A 24,203-nucleotide genomic window follows, 5' to 3' on the forward strand; every position below is an offset into this window, starting at 1 on the left:
GCAAATATCTTGAATCTGTATTTGTTAAAGGTCGATATCCTCGAGGCTCGAATTGTCGTCCTCCGCACACGACCATCAAGCGCATCTGATTCGTAAGGCACCCTGGAGATCCGCAGAATTCCCCCACCGACTTTTATTAAAATCCCAAGTCGTGGCATCGTTACATTCAGTCCGCCGTGTCGCAGAACCGCGTGTCGATGGTACGCACACTTCGGATACGTACCATCTGAAAACTGGTTCGAACAAATTGACCATCGGTGCCGATACGCGCGGTATTTTTCCTTAACGAGAAACGTCACGCACCAAAGAAGGAAAATATACCGGATAGTATTTCGTACTCGCTCTTTTTGCCGATGTCTATTCCTAAGATAGATTAACGTTACTTTAACGTTAATCTCGGTTTTTTTCAGATTGTGAAAATTAAAGAAAAATAAATTAAATCGAAATTCTTGAGTTACCGGAAGTCCAATTTTGTGCGCCTTTTAAGTATTATTCTTTAGGCTAAAGGCCACAAAAGAAAATCAATAGCATTACAGTTTGCTGAATTGAACGTCAGTCAATGGTACGTACAACAAAACGATTTTTCTTTCTTAGACATTTTTCATTTGTGGAATAACAGCGATCTTTCTACTACGACCACAAATAATTTGTTTTGTAAGCAGAATAGGTGGAAACACTATTGAAACTGTCAATAAAACTTTACATAAATCGTCTTTATTCGTCATCGTATTGTGAGTTCGAATATAAACGAATGTATCGAATTAATCTATTTATTTTGTTTTAAGAATTATATTTTATTCTAGATCCCACTTGAATCAGTAATAATAATAATAATAATAATAATAATAATAATAATAATAATAATAATAATAATAATAATAATAATAATAATGACCGATAAACGATGGTTTAAATGATAAAAATAAGCGTTATTGGCGATAATACTGAGAAAATCGGAGTAAAGAACTTGTCAACGACTTGTACATGAGCAATGATAATTATTATTTAACTTCTAAATTAAAATATAATTTTTTTTAGATTTACTTTTTATATTTACTTTTCCGTTATATAAGATTGAGGATCGTGAAAAAAATTTGCCGTTCAATTACCATTATGCCCGAATAATTAAGATGCACAATAATTACCGTTGAAAAATGTCAGTGCTTTTTCTTATTCTACGACGTTGTACAAATAACTACTAAATATCCGAAGCTAACTTCTACGTTTCGAACCGATAAGATAGCACTCTTATAAATTTTACATAAACTAGAGCTAAATTAACATATTAACAATAGAAGTCATCATTTATTCAATTTATCATATGATATGATACAGTGATGAACGTTTCTTGGCGAGTCATTCTCTATGTTGTTATGTCTAGCTCGTTAATATCTCTGGTTGCGTTAACATTTGTTCTTATCACATTTCGAGATTAGCACTTTACTCAGTATTACATTATTACGTAACTGATATTTTTTAATATAACGCAAGCGTATTCTCTTCTGTACAACCGAGAAATCGTCGATTCTTTTCGGTATTCGTCATTAGGAATTATTCGCGATGTGAAATATTACGACTTGATCACGATAAATCGCGACAATTGCGCAACGGAACGATTTTCTTATGATCTCGAGATCCACCGTATTCACTGAACCCATCATGTAATTTAAAAGTGGACGTCCGCGATTTCGAGAAACGAATCTCTCTTCCGAAGTGATTTTTCACACGGGAAAACATTTGTCACGGTGGACAGATTTACAATCTGTCAGATTGTAAATTTCGAGGTGATTGAGCGACGATCGCGCTGAATTTTCCTCGAGCGAAAACTCGTTCGGAGGAGTTCTTTGTCGGATAAATATCTGTCGGAATATTCTTGACCAAAGTACAATTCCCAGGTCATATCGGTCAGTTTACACGAGCATTTAGTCATGTCATCTTCCACGGAAAATGTCGTCTTGCGAAGTGCGAAAAGAGAATTTATTATCATGTTTAACCACGAACTTTATGCAGCGTAAAGAAAACGGAAAACGGTCGAGAAATGTATATATATATATATATATATATATATATATATATATATACATGTATATATTAATATAAATTTAATTTCTTTTAATTTATAAATTATAAATACACAATATAATAAAAAAATTGAATTAAAATTCAATGTTCATGTAAGGAGAGAAAATTTGTTTAATTAATTTTTCGCGCAAGTAGGCGTGAGAAGAAACACATAGAAAATTTAACGCGAAAATCATATGTTTTTATCACGTATTATAAAATTAAAAGAGATATAAATTTATATGTAAATTAACATACAGTTTTGTCTATATGTCTATGTTTTTATATACTTGTATTTATTTCTGTGAGCATAAATTTATATTTTTTTATTTTATATTATTTTTATTTTATTTTTTTATTTTATATTTTTGAATTATATGAATTATATACACACAACAAAAAATAATAAAAAGTATTACATTGAAAAATTTATTTAAATATGCGAGAAGAAATGGCGGAAGAAAATATTGCACAACGCCTATTACCTTGGAAAATTATTACCCTCGTTTAATTTTATACTGTAAATGCGAAACGCGTACACGTTTATTACCGGTCCCAAAACACCTAGCCATCGTATAAAAACGTATTGTTATTCAATGGTCCGTGCGCCAATCACGCGATGGACTTATGGTTACGATTATCCGAAGCCCCGTGAATCGTGACGCGAAATTCAATGCAAGAATTCAACAAGACCACCTAGCAAGTATTGCTAGATATTGTCGATAACGCGAGCACGTGGGCAATTTTAAAATATGTTGCGTAATTACATAATACTTATTTCACCACGATTGTCATGCTATACATATAAATGTCTTCCTGATTGCCACGTGTTACTTGACGTAAAAACACTTGTGCATATTTTTTCCATAACAACTGTTTAAAATTGAAAAATGTTAAAATTTTTTCAATGCAACTGTCTAAAATTGTTGAGTTTAATTTAACAGTATTCATTTAATTAACACATATAGTACATTGTATATCTGATGCTTACTTTGTAGATCATGCTGTGGAAAATACGGATACTATTTGGTATCATAAATATCATTTATGCAACAGCACATCGGATCTTGTTGTATTTTAGCAAGAAACCATCAAGTATACCACCAATAACTAATTCCTTATACATGTTAAGTGCCTCAACGCTCGCTAGGAAAATCAGGCAGGGAGAGGTGAGGCAATCGCATTCTTACAACAATATTTCTTTGCCTTTATTTTTCTTTTGTTTTGCACATATTACATTATTATGCACGCAATATGATTGTCACGATCAATTTTACCTCAATTAAATATAATTTGCTATACTTTGTAACATGTACGTAATGTATGTAAGAGATTATATTGATATTAAAAAAAAAAAAAAAAAAAAAAAAAAAAATAGATTACGAGCTACGAAGTTGTGCAAGCGTACATAACACGCATTAAAGAAGTGAATCCCTTCCTAAATGCCGTCGTCGAAGATAGATTCAGCGCCGCAATAATCGAGGCGAAGAACTGCGACGAACAATTAAAAGCGGGCAAATTCGATGTCGCGATCTTAGAAAAGGAAAAACCGCTTTATGGTGTTCCACTTACCGTCAAGGAATGCTGCGCTGTAAAAGGTATGAATAATTTCTACGTGAGAAAACATGTTTGCTAAGAATTTAGTCAAGTACAAATTTAGAAAGTAATTTTATTGGGCCATTAAAATTATTATGTTTCTCTTATTATAGGACATTTAAATATGATGATAATACTGCAACATTTTTTTATATTCTAGCAACCAGTTTGAACATAATTATTTCTACATAGTTATTTTGAATCAACAAAATTATTTCTCAGATATTCAGCAAAATAATTTTTTTCCACGTGCGATAATTTTTTTTTTTTTTGCATTTTTGTATAATTTAAAAAAAGTAATCTAAAGAAATAAATTTAAAAAAGTACGGGTACAACCGTTTAAAATATATAAATGTTATCTTATCTGAGAGAACGTTTATCTCTCTCTCTCTTCATAAGGAACGTTTTGTTTAAGAAAATTTAAGCAGAAATGAATAAAAATTCAAATGTAGATTGTAATTGCAGGTTGCAGTCATTCTGGCTGCACGTTGCCTCGCAAAGGAATGAAGGCCGACTACGATGCCACGGTTATCGAATTGCTACGAAATGCCGGCGCGATACCGTTGTGTGTTACAAATACCCCGGAGTGTTCCACCGGCATCGAGAGCACAAATCTGCTGATCGGCCGCACTTGTAATCCTTACGACACCAGATATTCAGCCGGTGGCTCGTCTGGTGGCGAGGTAATCCAGCTCCGATCATTAAATATATCCGAGAGCCGTTTTGAAATTCCCGAGAGGAGGCGTTGATGTCTACATTTACAAAATAGAGAGCAAGTCGAAGGGGGGTAAACGCGAGGTGTCGTGAAAAGAAATTTTTATGCAATTTACATATGCCACTTTCTGCGGCAATTGCGCCAACTGCCAATTAGAATTATGAACGTTTATCGAACAGATTATTGCCTTATCGAAAATTACGTTATTCCAGGCGATAATTTGAGTTCGAAACGTGGAAATTTCACGTTTTCTTACGCGAGCAAAAGGTTTCTTACATCGTTACTTATTACTTATTGACAACTTTCGCCCAGAGAGCACGTTTCTCGAAGAAACGCAAGACGCACCGCCGCACGATATCATTATTTTCGTCTGAAACACGTTAGTTAGATAAGCCGCACGTAATCCCCCGTTTGAGGAAACAATTTGAAACGCGTTCTGAAACAAGAGGGAAAACGTAACGAAACGTAACTCCCGTTTCAGGGTGCGCTGCTCGGAGCGGGTGCCTCCGTGATCGGACTCGGCTCGGACATGGCTGGCTCTATAAGACTACCGGCATTTCTTAACGGTGTTTTTGGACATAAGCCCACGGCCGGTAAATGGATTTTTTTTAATACAAAAATAGTCTCCAACTGTAACTCTAGTCTTGAATTCTCCAATTGAATCTTATTTATCGTTACTCTTATATTATGTTTCACCAAGAAATTTTATCCATTCAATCAACCGACTAGAGAAAGAAGATTAAAGAAGTAATAAATAATAATAATAATAATAATAAAGGAAATATATATATGTTTTATATATCTATGATAAGATATATATATATATATATATATATATATATATATATGTATTTTTTTTTACTTCTTGTTTTGCAGAAATTGTTCCGATTAAAGGACACATGCCATACACCGAGGACAAATTATTTCGGTATTTTACGACCTTCGGCCCGATAACCAGATATGCCGAGGACCTTGTCCTGCTTATGAAAGTAATAACGTCGAAATGCAATCACGACCTACGTTTGGATGTGCCCGTGGACTTGAGGCAAGTGAGGGTCTACTATCGATTAGGTTTGAACGAGTCATTCGGCATATTACCAATACCACCGGAAATCAAGGAGTGCATTCTCAAAGCCGCTAACCATTTCACGCGATTCGATGTTCACGCGGAGAAGGTACGATCGTGATATAACTGTATGGTGATAACGGTGATATGGTATGCAAGACTTAATGTTAACGTTACTTGATGTTACAGTTACCAATAGACTGGCCAGAAATAATCACCGAAATTGTGCTGACGGGATTCTTAAATATAAAGAAGCCGCCACAGCTGTTGTCTGACGTCAACAATCCTAAGGTATTATCGATATTAGCCTTCATTCTATATTATTGCAAATACAAATTCAAATAATTTAGACTGAATCGTTTTTTGCTACGTTTGTTATCCAGTTTCGTGTTCCGAAACTATTCTAAAATGTGTCGAGTGTAAAATAAAAATTTTTATTAGAAATGAAAAGTAAAAAGGAATAAAAGAAAAAGGAGAATAAAAGAAAACTTATGAAAATAAAATGGAAAGGGAAGGATTAGGAAAGAGAAAGGATAATCCATCTCTCCGTACGACGCACATATGGCGTTGGCGGCATGTGAAAAGGGCAAAATGTCAACGCCATCCATATGCGTGCCGACATCGAGCGTGTTAAAATACAGCCTTAAACGAAGATAGAGAAGGAAAATTTAATTGATCACTTAATTCCATCTGTCACGTTCGTGCTCTTTCCATATCGTAATAAAAAATCGCGAACGTGTTTTATCGTGAAATATTATGTATTGCAAGGAACATGCGTGGAACGTGTTATCTTATCAATATTAATAATGATTAATTTTTATTGGAATATCATAAGATTTATTGAGAAATAAAATGGGAGAATTTTTACGACGTGCACAAAGTTCATAAATAATATGATTAACTTTGAGTTTCGTAATTAGCGTAATTAATCTTGATATTATATGTTTGTCTTGTTGCCACAGCATCAGAAAAATGCGCAGATCGAGATGTTGAAAGCTTTCTTCGGCTTGTCGCAACACACAAAACAGTTGCTCCTCTTCGACATATCTATCAAAACGCATTTTCCATTTACGGAATCAGAAATATTGCACTATACAGAAAAAGGAAAGGAGATTGGGCAGAAGCTGCTGGTTAGTGTCTCGAAAATCTAATACAATTATTACGTCTGTATAAATCAATTTTAATATCCGAGACTTTGTTTCTCTCTCTCTCTCTCTCTCTCTCTCTCTCTCTCTCTCCCGCAGGATCTATTGGGGGACAATGGAGTATTTATTTATCCAACTTTCCGAAATCAGATACTTCCGGATCTTGCGTTATGCGAACTATTGTCCGTTTCTAGTTGCGGTATCGTCAATATTTTCGGCTTTCCCGCCGTGAATGTACCGATGGGACTCAATCACGATGGCATGCCAATGGGCATTCAGGTAATTAATTGACCATCAAAGTTCTCTTTCTAATATAAAATTTAATACAAACGCAAATAAAATACGCAAATATCGATTGTCTGGAACGAAATAATTAATCTGTTGTGGTTAATGAGTAAAAAAAAATTTCAGGTAATAGCCGCGCCTTATCAGGACCGTCTGTGTCTGGCGGTTGCAAAAGAGCTAGAAACAGCTTTCGGTGGTTGGGTGCCACCGTCGGTGTCGATACGCGATTAATAAATCTTTTATTTTATTTTATAAATAAATCAAAGATGAGGGTTATATCTCTGCTGCAAAAGAGAAGAGGTACGCAAATAGAGGAGATCACAACGATCTGCTTTAGTAGTTATAATCTTATAACAATTTGGATATGACATATAAAACTTGTATTGTTCTTCATTGCTAAAGATTTATTAATACACATATACATATAATAATATTAATATTTATTAATATTGTTGTGTAATTATTAATATGCATAGTAATCACGTGGATTTTCATTAATCATCGGATGAGATCACTATCGCTTTATTACCACTAGCTATTTCTCACCACGAAAATATTTGTAAAATTTTACTAAATAACGGTACCACCATGTTCATTTTTCACAATATGACTTGTACGGCATAATTAACAGTATGAATTCTTCAACATCATTCCTTTAGTACTCTTTATTGTTTCTATTCGAAATGACTTATCTACTAAATCTCATCACTAAATCGGCGTAAAGGATTTTATAGACAACAACATTATTACAAGATTATAATTTGGAAATACATGTTAACGATAATAAACTTAAGGAATCTTACATCTTACCTTACTCTACTCTCGTTCATCCTATTTATAAATAACTATATATCAGAATTACAAAATCTTATTGCAAAAAGGTAATTGGCGATAACAGATCCCGATAATCTTTCGCACATCTTTTTTTTAAAGTTTAAAATTTTCTGATGTTTTACATATTTATATTTTAAATGCGTCACAGAATACTGATTGGTTAACAATTCCTAGAATCGCCAGAGTAAAAAAAAAAAAAAAAAAAAAGAAAAAAAGGAAGAAAAAACTTCTAATGAATATCCAATAAACATACCGACGAGAAAAATCTTTTTTACGTAACTACACCGTAATTTATAAATTATAATACAAAAATATCATCCGCGTGCCATCAATGCACAAGGCACGTTTCGGAAGGCACAAGATCGTCGATGCGTTCACCGAACAAAAAACTACGTAAGTCGCATAAAGATCCTCACGAATCTCCGTATTGATTTATTGTGTGTTTTTCACGATGTAACGCAAAAGTAATTGCACCTCATTGTGAGATCTTCACTTTTTGCGATCGCACGGTGCTACATATGGTTTGCCGCCGTATTTCTCCCATTCGCGATTGAATTCATGTTCCAGAACCTCGGCACCGCGTTTCCTCGTTAAACCGGTCTCATCGAGACTTAGCTCACACATTTGCATATCATCAATACCTGGCGAATAGAAAAATGTTCCTTGAAACAAAAATTATTAACATAAAAATATGATTCAGATATAATGAAATATTTCCGAGAGAACGTGAGACAAGGCAAAGTCGTAAAAACTTCAACAATTGTATCTACGTAATGGGAAAAACCGTTTAATATCGTATCATTTATTTTTCTTCCTCGATCGATCAATTACATTTGTTTGTTACGTGGGTCGAAGGTTAATAGCTTCGTTCCGGGCTGATTGTTACGTATTTATTAATTTCATCGTCTGAATACGTCTGAATAATTGCTGCATTTGCAATGCAAAATATTCACATAATATTAGCATGGATAATAAGTGTATAAGAATACATTGAAATTTTACCTGCTACGAGGAGTATGGGCGGTTTATCGGGATGAAGTTCCATTTGTCGTGCCACGTATTGCCCGTCGAAATGCGCGTACCACCATCCCCTTTTGCCGCCACCGTGCGTGTTATCCTGCTGCCCGGCAGCGGAAGAACGGACGAAGGGGATCCGGAAATATCTCTGGGATGACTCGACTATCTGTTGCTTCATCGGTGTCCTTGGAGTTTTCGCGGCTGGAAAACACATTCGATTAAAATATCGCTCTCGCCGGTCGCGATTTTAATCAATCACCCCCGGTGACGGTAATTAATCTACTGTTATAATTATTAACTCAAATTCATTATCGGATACAATTATTATTATTGGTGTAATTATAATTATATAACTTTTTAATATTAATTATTTAATAAATAATTATAATTACTTACCTTCCTCCATGATGGACTTTGGTGCTCTTTCATTCTCGTCCATGGTAGTTTTCCTGCGGTTTCTCGCTTTCCAGGCGTGATAAACCTTCAGTCTGCGATGAAACTCGTGACGGCAGGCCTGCAACGGGCAATGTTTTTTTAAAAAGAAAGAAAAAGGTAAAGAGAGTTATTTACGGTTATTTAACCGACAACCGCGTGCACCTACTTCAAGTAACTCGATATCGCAAGACGTGTTGATTGCATCTCGCAACTCCGAGTACTTCCACTTGGACAGGTCGTACTTCTTGTTGCTCATAGCCGCCTGCTGATTACGCACTTGCTCCGATCTACATTGTGAACAGATACCCGTAAGAAAATACCACACATAATTGCGATTTCACAACACATTTCGTAACACAATATTTCGGATTAGGATACGTGAAACTCTTAGACAGGCGACGTATTCACCCTGGCGTTAGTCCACGAGAAAGTCGAAAGTTAGTGCAAGCTGAAATTAGTGGATCATGCGATGTGTAAGAGTGAGGAGTAAAAAATTTATACAAGACTCAGAAAATATTACGACAGATACATAAACCTTACGGTTAACAGGCGTGCAAATGCTATTTTTTTATGACTATCTATATTGCTTGCGATACCACTGACGGTTAGTTCATTCGAAAAAGGAGAGCTAATCTCACTGGTCATTAATTATTCATGCAGAAAACCCGAATAATTATACGATACCTTATTAGCCTGTTGTTGTTCATAGGTGTTCGTACATCGGAGCCACTGCGTAAGTTTAAACAATAAAATAATGTCTTACTTTTGTTTACTTTTGTTTAACAATACTCTACATGACTTTTATTGCGCAAAACCGTATCTGATCCGATTGTATTAATAAATCAGCAAGATAAGATAAGATAAATAAGATAAATTAGAAAAATTAAATATTAAATATAATTAAATGATACGTTACCTTCGAATAGGTGGCGGAGAATCCTCAACTTGTCCGTTTGATTCTTGAGCAAGTCTGACCGCCAATTCGTGATCTCTTCTTTCTTGCTCTAATAATTCTCGATACCTACTTTCTTCCATAGCTTCCTTCTCCAATTGTGCCTTTAAATAACACAGATAAATAATCAAAATTTGAGCACAATATATTATTAATTATTTAAAAATTATAATGGTTATTATTTGGTTATTTTTTGGATCTAAAAATAAATTAAAATATATATAAAAATTAAAAAAAAAAACCAAAAATATAAAAAATAAAAATATACAAAATATACAAAATATTTATAATAATTGAAATTTATTAATTAATTTTTGAAATTTATTAATTGTTTTTAAATTATTAAAATAAAAATTTAACGAACCTGAAGAGCAGCCGCCGTTTTCTGATCCTCTTGTTCCTGCTTTCTCCTCTGCTCTTCCTCAATTTTTCTCCTGGCTTCCATTTCGAGCTTCTTCCTTCTATTCTCTTCTTCTTCTCTCTTTCTGCGTTCTTCCTCCTCTTTTCTCTTTTTTTCTAACTCGAGCTCCTGCTGAATCTTTCTCAATCTCGCCTGTTCCTCGGCAATTTTTTGCTGTTTCACCATATCTTGAAGTGCGGCCATTTGCTTGTTCACTTGATTCACCAGAGACGTATAGAGACCATCGATCTCCGTTGGCATGATCTTTGGGTTGTTTTTAATTTTGCGTATAGCCGTCTCCAAGTCGTCATCGAGCCTTTTCATGTTCAGCGTCGACCTCTCCCGATTCTTCAATTGGCTCGCTGTCTCCTCCATTCGCGTCAATTGCTTTCGCAGATTCTTAATCTTCACAATACCGCGTATTCGCGGTCGGTGTTGCTTCTTCGCGATATACATTCTCGCCGTTTTCTGCAACACGATCAGATGTTGTCGCCGATAGATGATCTTATTTTTCAGCTTGATCACCGACAGCGCGCAAAATTGCAATTTGTTCCATCGCGACTTCAGAAGCCACTTCTTCACGTTGGCGACCAGCTTGCGCAAATTCTCCGGATCAGATTTCATAATTCGGTCGAATTCCGCGAACTTGCCCGGCTTGAAGAAGACCCGGGTGATGCCGAACTTGAAATCCTTCTGGTTTAATTTCAAGCTATGCAACAGCGCCTCGCAGAAAAATCTAGGATCGAGTTTGGCGAGCTCCGGCGGTAAATAGGACTTGTACATATTATAAAGCTCGTGGAAAGGAACTCGGCTGGGATATCCGTGCTCCATCAATTCCAAAACCGACGTCATTCCCGAACAACGTAGCTGATTCATAATGCTATTGCCATCGAATTGATGTGCCACCATATCGCTGTTTGGCTTGATGCATCTTATGAAGTTGGTTCCCTAAAAAAAATTGAGATAAAAATTACAAACAGAAAAATTGGAATATTCAGAATCTTCTAAGTTCAAGCAATCCTCATTCTTACATTGCTTTTCAGCTTGTCCATAAGTTCACCGAGCTGCGTCTTGAATTTACTGCCAACGCTGATGAACGTCAGCTTCCCTTTTTGCAGGGAATGATTGGCGAACTGCGTCCTGAGGAATTTATTGCCGCTTTCCTGAATGAGCGCTTCCAGAGAGGCATGCAGCGCATCGTTGTTTTTCTCAATAAACTGATTCTGCGAGAATATAAACGTTCGATAAATCTTTGTACAAAACTTTTTCTCGATGCAAAAAGTTTGTAATGCGTCTAAAGAAAATTAAGAAGTCTCTTTTAAAAGTATAACTTCGGCTGTACTTTAGCTTATGACGTTCCTTTACACGCACGCTACTTTATAGAACACGCTACTTTACCGTTTGATAGCAAACACCGCCGGCGTAATGGCGAATCACGAAGCCCTCATCATCTCGTAATTCTCGATGAGCCTTCAATCGTGACGTTCGTGGTAAAGTGATGCGGAAGTGACCGTTCCACGCGCGATGAACCTCGTTGGTGAAATGCGCGAAACTGTGAGTCGGCAATTTCGATTCCTCGTCCAGCAGGCTGAAGATACCCGTATTCTTCGACTCAATTAAATCTGAAAGTTAGCATGACACGCGATTTATTTTTCAGATCTACAAGCGGAAGTACCATTTATCATTTCATTTGCGGAATAATATTATTTTAAGTAAAAATTTTAAGTAAAAATTTTAATTGATTCAAAATGTTGAATTTATTTTTTGCAACCTCGACGCACTTCACGCACCAATGCAATCCTGATTATCGACGTAGGAGATTTTCGGGACATTCAAGGATTCTCGGGCGTACAGTTCTTGCTCGTATTTCAAGATCCGCTCGTTGAAAAATTGCTGGAGCTTCTCGTTGCAGTAATTTATGCAAAATTGCTCGAAGCTATTGACTTTGAAGTATTCTGTAAGAAGCAAAGAAAAAATTATTTATATTTCACTTTTATAAATAAAAAATAATTTTAAAATTTAAAAATAATTTTCTTACCGAATCCTGCGATATCCAACACGCCGATATAATAACTCGAAGCCTTGAAAGGAATGCTTTTGTTAATCCGCGCGACAATATGATCGAACAATTTGCTGTAAATAGCTTTCCCAAGAGCGTCTCTGGCGTTATTAGCCTCGTAAACTTTCAGGGGCACCCTAGTGCAATTATTACAACAAATCGATGAAAACAATTAAAGAAAATTGCATTATAAATATTTAAATTCATAAAAAAAGATAATAAAAAATATTTAAAATCTTTGCATACTCACATGATAACCGTTCCTTTGATACCACCCCGGCTAGTTTGCATCACCTTCGAGACCAGAGCCTGTCGCAACTCTTCAGGATCCACCCCTAATAACTTTGCGGATATCGCTACCGCTTTTCCCGAATCAACGGCGGAATCAATTATCCTGCAACCGCCCTTCGTGTCCTCCGGATTATCCTCGAATGTAATATTACCGAGATGAAGCACCGCAGCCACCATCGTGTAGATCTCCATACGTTCGACATCCGTTAAACCGAGTCGGGTAAAAGCCTTTGATATAACAAAGTTAATCAGAAATTTAGAAATAAAGTTCAAAATAAAAGTTAAAAATTAAAATAACAAAATTAAAAAATAAACAGAAATACATTTATTAGCAAAAAAGTGAGAATAAATAATTATTTAAAATTTCTTTAAGTTTTCAGATTATTCAAAAATTACGTGATTTAGATCGACTTAAGTCATATAATGGGGGAAGTTTTTCTCCCCCCTGCGGACCTGATCGATAGCGTTGAACCCCTCGACATCGTCCAAGATGGGATCGTGGAGGCTGCCCTTTTGCATCTGCTCGCGGCTCTTCTGCGCCTCGTTCAATCGCTTCTCCGAATTTGTATTGCAGAAATACTGAGTGCAACCGTTTCTCAGATAATGAAAATCGTCCAGCTTGTTTATTCCCAACTTTGCGCGGAGATCGGCCGGCGCACCAGCGCACATCATGTAGAACACGTGATAATTCCGCTCGTCCGGACTCTGCAAGCATACTCTGGACTTTTCCAGCAAGTAGTGGGAGATGTATCCGCCGACCACCTGACATTTGGCGTCGAAGTGCACCTCCATGAACTTGCCGAAGCGAGAGCTGTTGTTGTTGCGCTTCGTTTTTGCGTTACCGAACGCCTCCAGCACCGGGGTCGCTGCGAAATAAAAATATATCATTAAAAAAAAATATAATACTCAAATTCCAACTTTTGAGCACGCCGAGTAAACGAAAAGAATAAGACTCTCCTAGAACACGTCGCTAATTTTTTTAAACAATCTTATAATTATTATTTAATTATTTCATGCCGTTAAATGTATTTTTATAAATCTGATTAGATTCAGCACCGGGGCTTTGCTACGAAATAAAAATATATCGTAAAAAAAATATAATAATCAAATAAATTTCAACTTATTAAATATTGAATAAACAAAAAGAATAAGACTCTTTTAGGAAACTCTTTTTAGTCGCTACTTTTTTGACACGGTCTTATTAATTTCTTATATTATTAATTATTATTTAATTATTTCACGTTGTTAATTTCGTAGATTCTGCTTCTTTTCCTTACCATCGAGAATCCTCTGTTCGATCGGGCCGGCCGTGGATCCCCATAGATCGCAGAGATACTTCAGGAGATACTTGGTCGACTCAGTCTTCCCCGCTCCCGATTCACCGGACACGATAATGCTCTGAGATTGTTTCAGCACTTTCATATCCCGAAACGCTTTGTCACCTATGAGAATAAATAAAAATCGCTCTGTACTTTCTCCGGGAGCGGGTAAAATTAAACGCTCAAAAAGATGTTTCGCTAATTCAGCTAGAATTCTAACCAGAATGCTTATTTTTGACTGCGAGAATTGTTCATTTCTACTAAATGTAAATTAACTTTAATCTCGATTTAAATCTTCATCTTTCTCTAATTTTTCAAATTAGAAAAGGAAGGAAAGCAAGTTAAACCATGATTAAAGTTAACCTACATTATGGTAAAAATGGGTGAGGATAAGAAAGGGGTGGCAGGGGTGCTCACGTACCGATGGCGAAGACGTGCGGTGGCGTTTCGCCCAAAGACTTGCCCTGATAAGCCTTGATCGTTTGCGGCGAGTAGAGGTCCTTCACCTCGTAGTATGGATTCACGGCTATCAGAATGTTGGCGACGTAAGTCTGAAATTTCACGGCGTAACGAGGGATTAAAAATGGCGGATGCGCGGCCCGACCTCAGCGTGTCAAGCGTATAATTACTCACGTATATCCTGTCCTTGAAGTAACGCGTGCGAATATTGTTCAGCAGCGTGGCCTCGTTCAGGTACATCAGGGCACCTGGGGGAGGATGATACAAAGAAAAGGAGATGAGAGGGAAAAAAAATCAGTGAAAGTGCCTTTGCAAAAGAGCGAAAGTCGCGTGAGAAGCGAGCGTGACCGCGTGATCTTAATCTCTGATATATAAAATGGACGAAACACATAAATGCGTCACGGTGTGTAACAATCAGGAAAGGGAGAATCGCGAGGAATAAACAGATGCAAACGTGTCTTTCCGTTCCATTTTCTTTTTCTTCCATTTTTAGCATCTGCAGCGTCTGCGAGATCTGCCACGAGTAGTTTTTTTTTTTACATAGCCTTTACGAAATCGAATCGTTTCCCCGAAATTTTTCTTTTGTAAAATTAGATGTGTCTTCGTAGAAACACTTACAATTGTCCTCGACATCCTTAGTGTATTCGCCAGCAGGATACACTTCGTCCAGCGGACACGTACGTTGGGGATACTTTGGGTCAAGGGGCACGATCAGAGCATCCCCGTCCACCATGTCCGTGAATTTTCCGATTATGAAACCCTCCTGGGGGTCCCGAACCCATACCTGCTGGTTTTCCATCCCGAGCTTTATCCTGAAACAAATGGTTACATGATCGCAACGATACTCCCCGTAATCATCGTTATTTTATTCTTCACTCTAGGTGAGTGAAAGCGCATTAGACACAACGTCTCGTATAATATAATTCTAACGCGAAAGAGATATTAAATTATTTATGAGGAATGTCATTGGCGGAGTATCTTTAGATCACGCTCTTTCTATCTCACAATTAAAGTTAACAACATTAATTAATAAAAATGTTGAGATCACCATCGGTATTTTTCGGATAATTAACAATCTTGATCGAAGAATCTTTTTCGAATTAATCTTTAGGAGAAATCCAAACAAAAAAACTAACAAACTCATTGAACAATTTTAAGTAAACTTCACTAAGATCACCATTTAAATTGTAAAAAAAAAAAAAAAAAAAAAAAAAAATATCGAAAATTGATTTTGATTTGACCTCCGTTAAAAAAAAAAAAAAAAAACATAATGAAAATTGGAAAATTACGATAAACGACGACCTTCCTCGATTTCCTCGCTAAAAAAAGATCGACTTAAAATCGAACGAAGCGTTTGCAACTGGACGGACATCCGGTAGTTTCGCGGAATTATCCAGCATGAAAGCGCAGACTCACGTTGAAATTCGCAACGAGAGCGATCGACGAGCGAGTGCCACAAAGACGAACAAGTCTGTACTGTCATTCTCGCTTATACAGAACGTAAATCGTCGACGACAGCTTTTGCTAACGCGGAAACTTTCTCGCCGTATCTTTCGGAGAAGTTTCCGGCGAACGAATCCGTCCGTCCGTCCGTCCGACTTCCGGCGCTTTACCGCGTATGCTGAATGAAGATTCTTAGCAATCCCGGCGATTCTCGGTCTTATTTCTAAGTCGCGTAATTATTGACGGAAGAAGCAATAAAAGTGCCATCACACGGTCGATAAGGGTTGAGGACGGTCGTAGTCCAAGATGGTAGTCTCACGAGCTTTTGATACATAATTCTGATAAATCAGCTATCAGCGTGTCAACAAAATATATACGAGAATAAAATGGAAAGTTCGTTATTTAAGCTCGGTCAAGAAATTATAATTCATATGTCAACTCGCGAAAATCGTTCTTTGTCGGTAAAAAAATTGTAATTCCTAAAACCGATTCACAAAAATCGTTCCTTTTGATTTTTGTATAAAAGAATAAAGTAGAAGCTGGTTATTTAATGAACAAAAAATTCATAAATCAACTCATGAAAATCGTTCTCTTTTGATTCTCGAGAATTAAAATTATTTTTATTTTCGCTTTTTCCGACAAATTAAAGAATTGCCTAATCGATTTTGAATTTCTGTTGCAATTTGAAATTGCAATTTTATATTCTAAAGCTATTTAAAATATTGCCTGCTAATTAAAGATGGACTATTCTGGAACATCTTGTACGTGCAATAATGCCGTGCAAGATAATTCCACGATAATGAGCGAAGCAGAAGTTTGAAAATTAGACGGATAAATATACTAGGTTTGTATTTTGAAGTTAATATCGCTCATATTTCGACGTTTCGCTCTCGTCTCGGTGGCTGATGCGAAAATCGAAATTCTCGACTTCAATTTATCGCTTATCGCGCCGCGTTATCGAGATAAGCGATGATGACGGAAGGTACGACGACTTCAAATAATCGCCGTTACTCATCGTCGAGACCGCGCAGCTGCTCCATGTGTTCTTTTCATTTCTCTTTCTTAAAACGACGAACGTGTCGGATTACACTTTATTCGTCAAGCTGATGTCACTCTCGCATTCATGTTTGAGAAATTCCACGTATATAATAATGAAACAGCAACACGCGGACGGTTTCTTTCTTTAAGCTTTCACTTTTACAATTTTCTTAACAAATCGCTTATCTGCACGTTAAAATATATTGACCAGATAAGAATCTTCACGGGAAACAAAAACGCAAATAATTTGTGCAAACGATTTGTGCGAATTTCAAGATTCTCAAGGGAAGTTGGAAATTTATTTTTTTTTTTCTTTCCCTATAACGATGTCGTTATAATCACCCTATAACGATATCGTTATAATCAAAATTGTCTTCGCGCAACTGATGAATTGTCATCAGTTGCGCGAAGACAATTTTCTCGATTGCGTAACGCAATCCTAACGATGATTTTCGAGTTCAGCGTGCGCGGCGGACACGCTCCAGGGTTGCGGCGGGCGGTCGTGCGCGGCGATAAAATCGCAGGCACAGAGGCACAAAACGACGTGTTGTCGTCGTTCCGGCGACACACAACCGCCCCGTACCCACCGGTGTGTGTTTTCCGCCGACACCAGGTTCGACAATTCCGACAGTCAACCGCGCGCGATCAAAGGTCGTCACGAGCCGCTGCACCTCGCGTTTTACACGCGCCGCCGGCAACAGAATTTCGAAAAAAAAAAGGCATCCCCCGGGGTCCCTCGTCCACCGCGACACGGCGCACTAAACCCGTCGCATTTGCATGCGACTGCGTCCGATAGGCGTGACTTTTCTACTTGGGAAAAAAAAAAAAAAAAAAAAAAACTGCGCAGAAATCCGAATATATGTCTATTTTTATTCGTATTTATCATTCCGAGCCGATATCTTCTTTTTCCCGTTTTTATTATAAATAAAAATTTTTGTGAACTCGCACGGCTATGGAACAGCTGGACGTAGAGACACCCTGGATTCCTGCACTTGTTTCCCGCTTGATATATAATATCGCGATTACGACTGCTGAATAGCAGTCGCGACTGCCGGGAATCACGCGCGGTCGATCTGGAAAGCGCGAGAAATTGCCTTGTTCCTTCTGTCGTACTCTCCGCATCCCGTTAGAGATATCGTAACGGTAAAAGCCAGCGGTAAATCCTTGCATCGATCCACAGGACGTCGCGCGAGCTAGCGAGGCCGCGCGGCGCGGCGGGTGCATGCCGAATCGCGCTAATCCGCGGAACGAATCCCAAGTCCGAGGTGAGATGAATATTGCAAACAATGACGGATTGTACCGAAACACGCCTGATTTAAATCAATCCTACCGAACGAACTCGAACAATGTTGCGAGTCGCGGCACGTCGCGGCGCCTAGGCATGCTAAGAGGCAATTTTCTGCGTTCCGCGAGATGCGAGGTGCATCGCAAGGAGGAAGGAAGAGAGAGAAAGAGAGAGAGAGAGAGAGAGAGAGAGAGAGGCAGGAAGAGGAAGAAAAAGAAGAAGAGAGGCGAGGAATCGTTCGCATCGGTTCGTTCACCTCCTTCTACTATAAGTAGAAGAAACCGTAACGTCAACAGATGTTGCGTCGTCTTCCTCCTTTCCCTCCCGCAGTCTCGTTAACCCTTTCCCTTTTTTTTTCACTTTTCTTTTTCTTTTTCCTAAATTTGCGACGGCAAGACGATCACAGTATCGACCCCTCCCCCCCTCCCGGCTATCGCGGGACACGGCGTCTCTTCTTCCGCCTGACGTCAGACGTCGCGCATTGTTCTCCGAACGAGGCGCGGTTTCTCCACCGCGTTCTCCACCTTCGTTCGCGACCTCAAGTCCTCGGGAGAGACAGTCGCGCTAATGCGACCTCGAGTCCTCGATTCGAAATGCACTTTGCGTGCGGAGGTGACTCGCGCCGATGCGTCGCGCGACAGGCCCCTACTAATTCACCGAAAGGGCCGGTCGAAAGGGAATGAAAGGGACACGAGAGGAAGCAGGAAACGGCAGGTGGGACCGGCATACCGAAACAGGGAGACACGCGTGAGCGCCCATCGAATTTACCGCATTAAAACCGGCAGTCAAAATATAAAAAAAAAAAAAAAAAAAATGGAACGAAGCCTGAATTCTAAATATATTTTTTCCGTCTTTTTGCCAAGAAAATAGATACATATCTTTAACATTCTTGTCTATTGTTACCTTATCAATAGCGTGTTGAGAAGGTAACAATAGACAAAAGAAACTTTATTGCAACAAAAACGAGAGATAGCCTCGAATAATATCGTAATTTGTTAATTCGATATTGATCGCATTTTGTTAAATTTTTTTTTTATTTTATTGGAAGATTAATCTACGTTCATTTTATCACACAAATGTAATTTGAAAGATTTATAAGATATAAAAAAATGAAGTTGTAGTGAGTAAAAAGGTAAAAAAAATGACGCCAAGTTCACGCGCGTCTAATTATATATTTTTATGCAACATTTCTATCTATTTTATGCAACATTTCTATCTATCTATTTCTATTCTATATGCAATATTTCATCTATTTTAAATCTCGTCTAAACATAAATTTTTCAAATATTAATAAAATTCGGGACGTTGAATTGAAATGCGAGGTTCGTTCCTAGAACAAAATACGATTACTTTGTTAATCTTCCGCAAATGGAAATTATAATAAATTTACCGCGCTGCTACAGGTTTCTCGGATCAATCACGGCGACGTATCTCGTCATTTCACGTCGTTTAACATTAATTGGAACAACCTTCGCACCACCGCCGTCATCAAGAGCACTTGGTGATTAGATCGAGTGCAGTGGGTCGGGCTTTCGGTCCCGTAATCTCCCATTTGCATCGAGTTTCCGTCCAGCATTTTGCGCCGACTAATGGAGCGGCACATTTTCGCTCCAAAATAGAGTTCAAATGGATCCACATCAATGCAATAATTCCCGATCAATCAGCCGTATATATATAATACGACGGATATTACCGTCAATTTAACCGCATATCAAACCTGGCATTCTCGCCGTCAAGTGGCCATTGATAACTAATGCGAAAATATTTTTCGATGACATGAGTATCGCCATTTAACGTATCGCCGATTTTAAAATAGGAATGTTTAATCCGCAAAGTTGCCAGAAATTAATTCCGACGAGATGCGGCATGCAAATTTTTGACGGACGATTTGACTTTCTGAAAGAGGAACCGATCGATAATGGGGACCCGGTAAAACGGCTCGATCGGAACTGGTCACGACTCGCGTTCGAGCACACGATCGAGATCGTGGATGAGTCACGGGCGTCCTCGTCGTTTCTCACACGGCAGCTCGCCCACCTATATGCACATATATAGAATCGGCCAATTCTTTATCCGCGATTGCGTAACGCTGTTCGCACGCGTCACGTCATACGTTCGCCAAGAGGACATCGCTAGATGACAGCGAGGCTGTCGTTCCGCGAGAGAAAACCAATCTCGGTTCCGTCGAATTCACTTTCGTCACTTCGTTACTTCCGTTATTCTCGTTGAAGCGACGAGACGGATGGTCCATCGCGCTACTTCCAATTTCGATGAGTTCTCGCAGGGTCGTGGAGAACGGCTGAATATATATCTTGGATGTTAATATGAGACTGCATGTTGTTTCGCACGTTGTTTTCCTTGTGAGGTTGCCCGAATCGAAATTTTTATTCTACTTTCGGCCTGAGTGAAGATTTTACATTTTGATACTATAAATAATAAAATAAATCTCTTCTGATATAATTTAAGACTACAGCTTTTATTTAAACTTAAAATTGAAGATAGGTGAAAATTCCTCTTTAGAATAAAATTTCCTCAAAATAGGAAATTCGTTTTTTATTTCAAGTGCAAATTAGAGGCTCATTTATATAAAAAAAAATTTTATAATAATCCCATAGAATCTAAAAAGCTCAAAATTAAGGCCAAAAAATAAGAAAAAAAATGTCTCGAATGCTGAAATCGGGACAATCTTGACAGCTGATGTTCAACATTTCCAGTCGAGTATCGTCGGAGACAGATACGTAAGATATCCTATCTCGCAAATGAAATATTCGATTGCGTTCGAAAACATTTCATGGGAGCGAACCGATCACTCTGGAAATTTAGAGCCAATTGCATGGATTACATGGAAGAAAAAGAGAAAACAGAGAACGTCGCGCGGTGACGTCTGCTCCCGAACAATAACGACGAAGAACGAGGGAGAATTCCGAGGAATTGTGAAATTGGTTTAAATGTTATCGTTAAGGATCACAATTAACATGACGGTGTGGATGATTAAACTTAAGCCTGGGAAGAGCGACGCTGCACCACGCGGCCTCTCAATTACGTGACGACCGATAAGAAGCCCGAGACAAGTAATTAGGAAACTTCGCGCTAATCCAAATGGTATCATGTGAGAAACTCAAAACAAAAAATCCCAATATATATATATATATATATATATATATATATATATATATATATATGCAAAAATATAAAAAATTAAATATAAACGCGAATGCTTCAAACACGACTGTTCGCAATTCGTTCTGATACATTGTGTCAGATTTAGCTGATAGAATCCTTTCGTCACTATCACGCGTATCGTTATCAGGATCGTTGTCAGATTCAAAATCTTTCTTTCTCTCTCCCCCCCTGTCTCTCCTTCCGGAAGAGGGACGTTACGAAAATCGCGTGGAAAAACCGCGCAACCGCTGATAATTACGGCGATTTTGCAAAGGTACTCATCCATCCGTCCATTTCGCAAGCGAACCGACGAGCGTTTCGCGATGCGCGCGTATCGTCGTGCATTACGCGCAAGAGAAGCGCGGGCAATTTTTCTCCTTCTCTTCTCCCCCTCCCCCCCCGTCCGTCCGTTTTCGTCCCGCCGTCCGGCCGAATTGTTTTACGTGGTGTGCACGTAGGCGCTTACGCAGGTTCACACACTAATTCACACGGGCCGCTCCACGCTTTTGCATTACGTTGCATTGCACCTGGCCCGTTCGCCACGCCACGCCATGCCACGCCACGCCACGCCACGCCACGCCACGCCACGCCACGCCGTCCCGTTCCACTCTCCTAATCACGGACTAGATAAGCCGGCGAACGCGCGTGCAAAAAGGAAAAAGAATTCCCAATGGCGATTTTTCATTCCCACTCCGGCTCTCGCGGCCGCCGTAAAAGGAACGCGATAATGCATTACGTAAAACTAATGCACGTCCGCGCTCTTGAATCATTCGGGCTTTCGGCGTGTCATTGATTGAGCAGAAACGACGATTGCGTTTAATTTCGGTGATCCTTCCCTCTATCAGGAAAAAAAAAAAAAAAAAAGAAATTCTTTCGCAAACAAAATGTTAAATAAATACATCTCTCGTAGCACGAGCTCACGACTTCGTACATCCGAAAATCGGAGCTTCTATTTGCAAATAAATTACAATCTCTCTCTTTTTTTTTTTTTTTTTTTTTTTATTGAAGAAGACAACAGGGTAATATCGCGTGTTACATCCGCATTGTTTATGTTTCTGAAATTGCTGGTTTCTTAAACTTCTCTCGGAAACCTTCGCGTCGCGAAGTCACAAGTCGGTTCCCCCGATATCGACTCGACCCGATCGCACGACTCGCCTTGTTGTTCTTACCTTCGCGAGGAGATTTATCTTTCCGGCTGATCGAGGCATCGGGCACGCGTACACGCGGCGTATCGCACGCGGAGGACGTTTAAGCTTATCGCAAAACAATAATTCGATCGCGCGGTCGAAGTGTCGAGGGATCGGCGGCTCGCAACGCGGGCAGCTCGGATCGCGCGCTCCGCGGATCGATTTACACGCGGAGAAGAAACAGGTGAGAAGACACGACGCGGTTCCGCAAGGACGGGTTTACTACTCACCGTGTCTCGCCGAGGATGCGAGGACAGTCAGCCAGCCGGGACGAAACCGTACGAACGGCACAAGATCCGACATGCAACTGTCGGCGCGGCTTCGGAGCGACGAGCCCGGCTCGCTCGCTCGGCGATCCACGGCTGTTTCCGCCGATGCCACGCGGCAAAACAGCGATCGTAACCAGCACGTAGATCGCGTACTGCCGTCTCGCTGTCGCTCATAAAAACGGGGTTGCCCCCGGCCAGGAGATGATCTCGGGGCACTCGGCGTGTCAGGGAAAATCGAAGGGTTCGCGAGCGGAGAACGCGCGAATGATGAACCGAATCCGCCACCATTGCGATTTAATTGTCAAACATTCGAGGAAAAGGAATGAATTATGAATTTAAAATTCGTTCCCAGTAATGGTAGTGTCCTTGTTGCTGGTACCACTTTGATCTTGAAACATATGATCCAATTAAAGCTGTAATGTTCGCAATTAAAACGATGATGTAGTAAAGATAATTATCATGTTTTACATTTAAGTATTTTGTATATATTTTGTATATATGGTATAATTGAAATATTAAAAAAGTTGTATTTTCGAATGAATTTTTAAAGATATATGTGTAATAAGACATAAAAAAAAGTAATATTTTATCTTTATTTTATACAACAGCAGTAATTTAATTGAACGTAATATGATATGTATAATTATTTAATTTAGTTATTTAATAGGCACAATTAATATGTATTATATAATACATAATATTATACTTATAATATAAATTCCTAGGCCCTCTATAAGTTTTATAACACAATAAAAATAAATTATTAAAATATACATTTCTCTATGACAATATTTGAATTTAAAATTTTGTCAATTAAACGTGACGTTGATTATTATCGAGAGCGTGTTAATTTATCGAGTGTTGGTATTTCACTAAATATAATAATTTTAACACTTTGAAAAATATAAAAAGATATTCAATAAGTGTTTAAATATAGTCTTTCTATAATTATAAAACTTTTACATTTTTACGATATAACACCAATGAACAACAGGTAAATTATCGACATATTACGAGTAATAATTATTAACATTATCATTATTTCCCTCCCTCCCGTATTACAGTAATTTTTATATGGTTCTATTAACGTATTAACGTATTAAAGATAGAAGAACGTAAAGAGAGTATAAAATTTAACGCAAATTAACCGGTTTTTTCACTTTAGCATTAATAACGATTTACTCG

The 24,203-nt window shown here is 38.3% G+C and overlaps 2 protein-coding genes across 3 annotated transcripts; one reads left to right on the top strand and one right to left on the bottom strand.

Moving 5' to 3' along the window:
• Window positions 1–138: 138 nt before the first annotated feature.
• LOC105422331 (fatty-acid amide hydrolase 2-B) lies at window positions 139–7,675 on the top strand. 2 transcript variants are annotated; one of them, XM_089071121.1, is made up of 10 exons: window positions 139–562; window positions 3,060–3,230; window positions 3,440–3,659; window positions 4,123–4,340; window positions 4,854–4,965; window positions 5,249–5,547; window positions 5,628–5,729; window positions 6,401–6,568; window positions 6,778–6,862; window positions 6,995–7,675. In XM_089071121.1, the coding sequence occupies exons 1-10, from the start codon at window positions 560–562 to the stop codon at window positions 7,234–7,236; spliced, it is 1,620 nt and encodes a 539-aa protein (XP_088927247.1). In that variant the 5' UTR covers window positions 139–559; the 3' UTR covers window positions 7,237–7,675. The 2 variants fall into 2 exon arrangements, with proteins under 2 accessions (XP_088927247.1, XP_088927248.1); XM_089071122.1 differs by having other exon boundaries at window positions 140–562; window positions 6,683–6,862.
• Window positions 7,519–23,137, bottom strand: jar (Myosin heavy chain 95F jaguar). Its single transcript, XM_011631585.3, has 18 exons — window positions 22,980–23,137; window positions 15,253–15,446; window positions 14,809–14,882; window positions 14,597–14,726; window positions 14,134–14,298; window positions 13,310–13,722; window positions 12,816–13,084; window positions 12,545–12,702; window positions 12,297–12,461; window positions 11,905–12,128; window positions 11,538–11,729; window positions 10,471–11,454; window positions 10,071–10,210; window positions 9,839–9,883; window positions 9,321–9,441; window positions 9,116–9,233; window positions 8,705–8,920; window positions 7,519–8,343 (listed from the first exon to the last, which is right to left on the bottom strand). The coding sequence occupies exons 2-18, from the start codon at window positions 15,431–15,433 to the stop codon at window positions 8,192–8,194; spliced, it is 3,747 nt and encodes a 1,248-aa protein (XP_011629887.3). The 5' UTR covers window positions 15,434–15,446; window positions 22,980–23,137; the 3' UTR covers window positions 7,519–8,191.
• Between the last annotated feature and the right edge of the window lie 1,066 nt (window positions 23,138–24,203).

This window comes from Pogonomyrmex barbatus, unplaced genomic scaffold (genome assembly GCF_055798465.1).
Source record: "Pogonomyrmex barbatus isolate J1 unplaced genomic scaffold, ASM5579846v1 scaffold11, whole genome shotgun sequence".
NCBI classification, from domain to species: Eukaryota; Metazoa; Arthropoda; class Insecta; order Hymenoptera; family Formicidae; genus Pogonomyrmex; species Pogonomyrmex barbatus.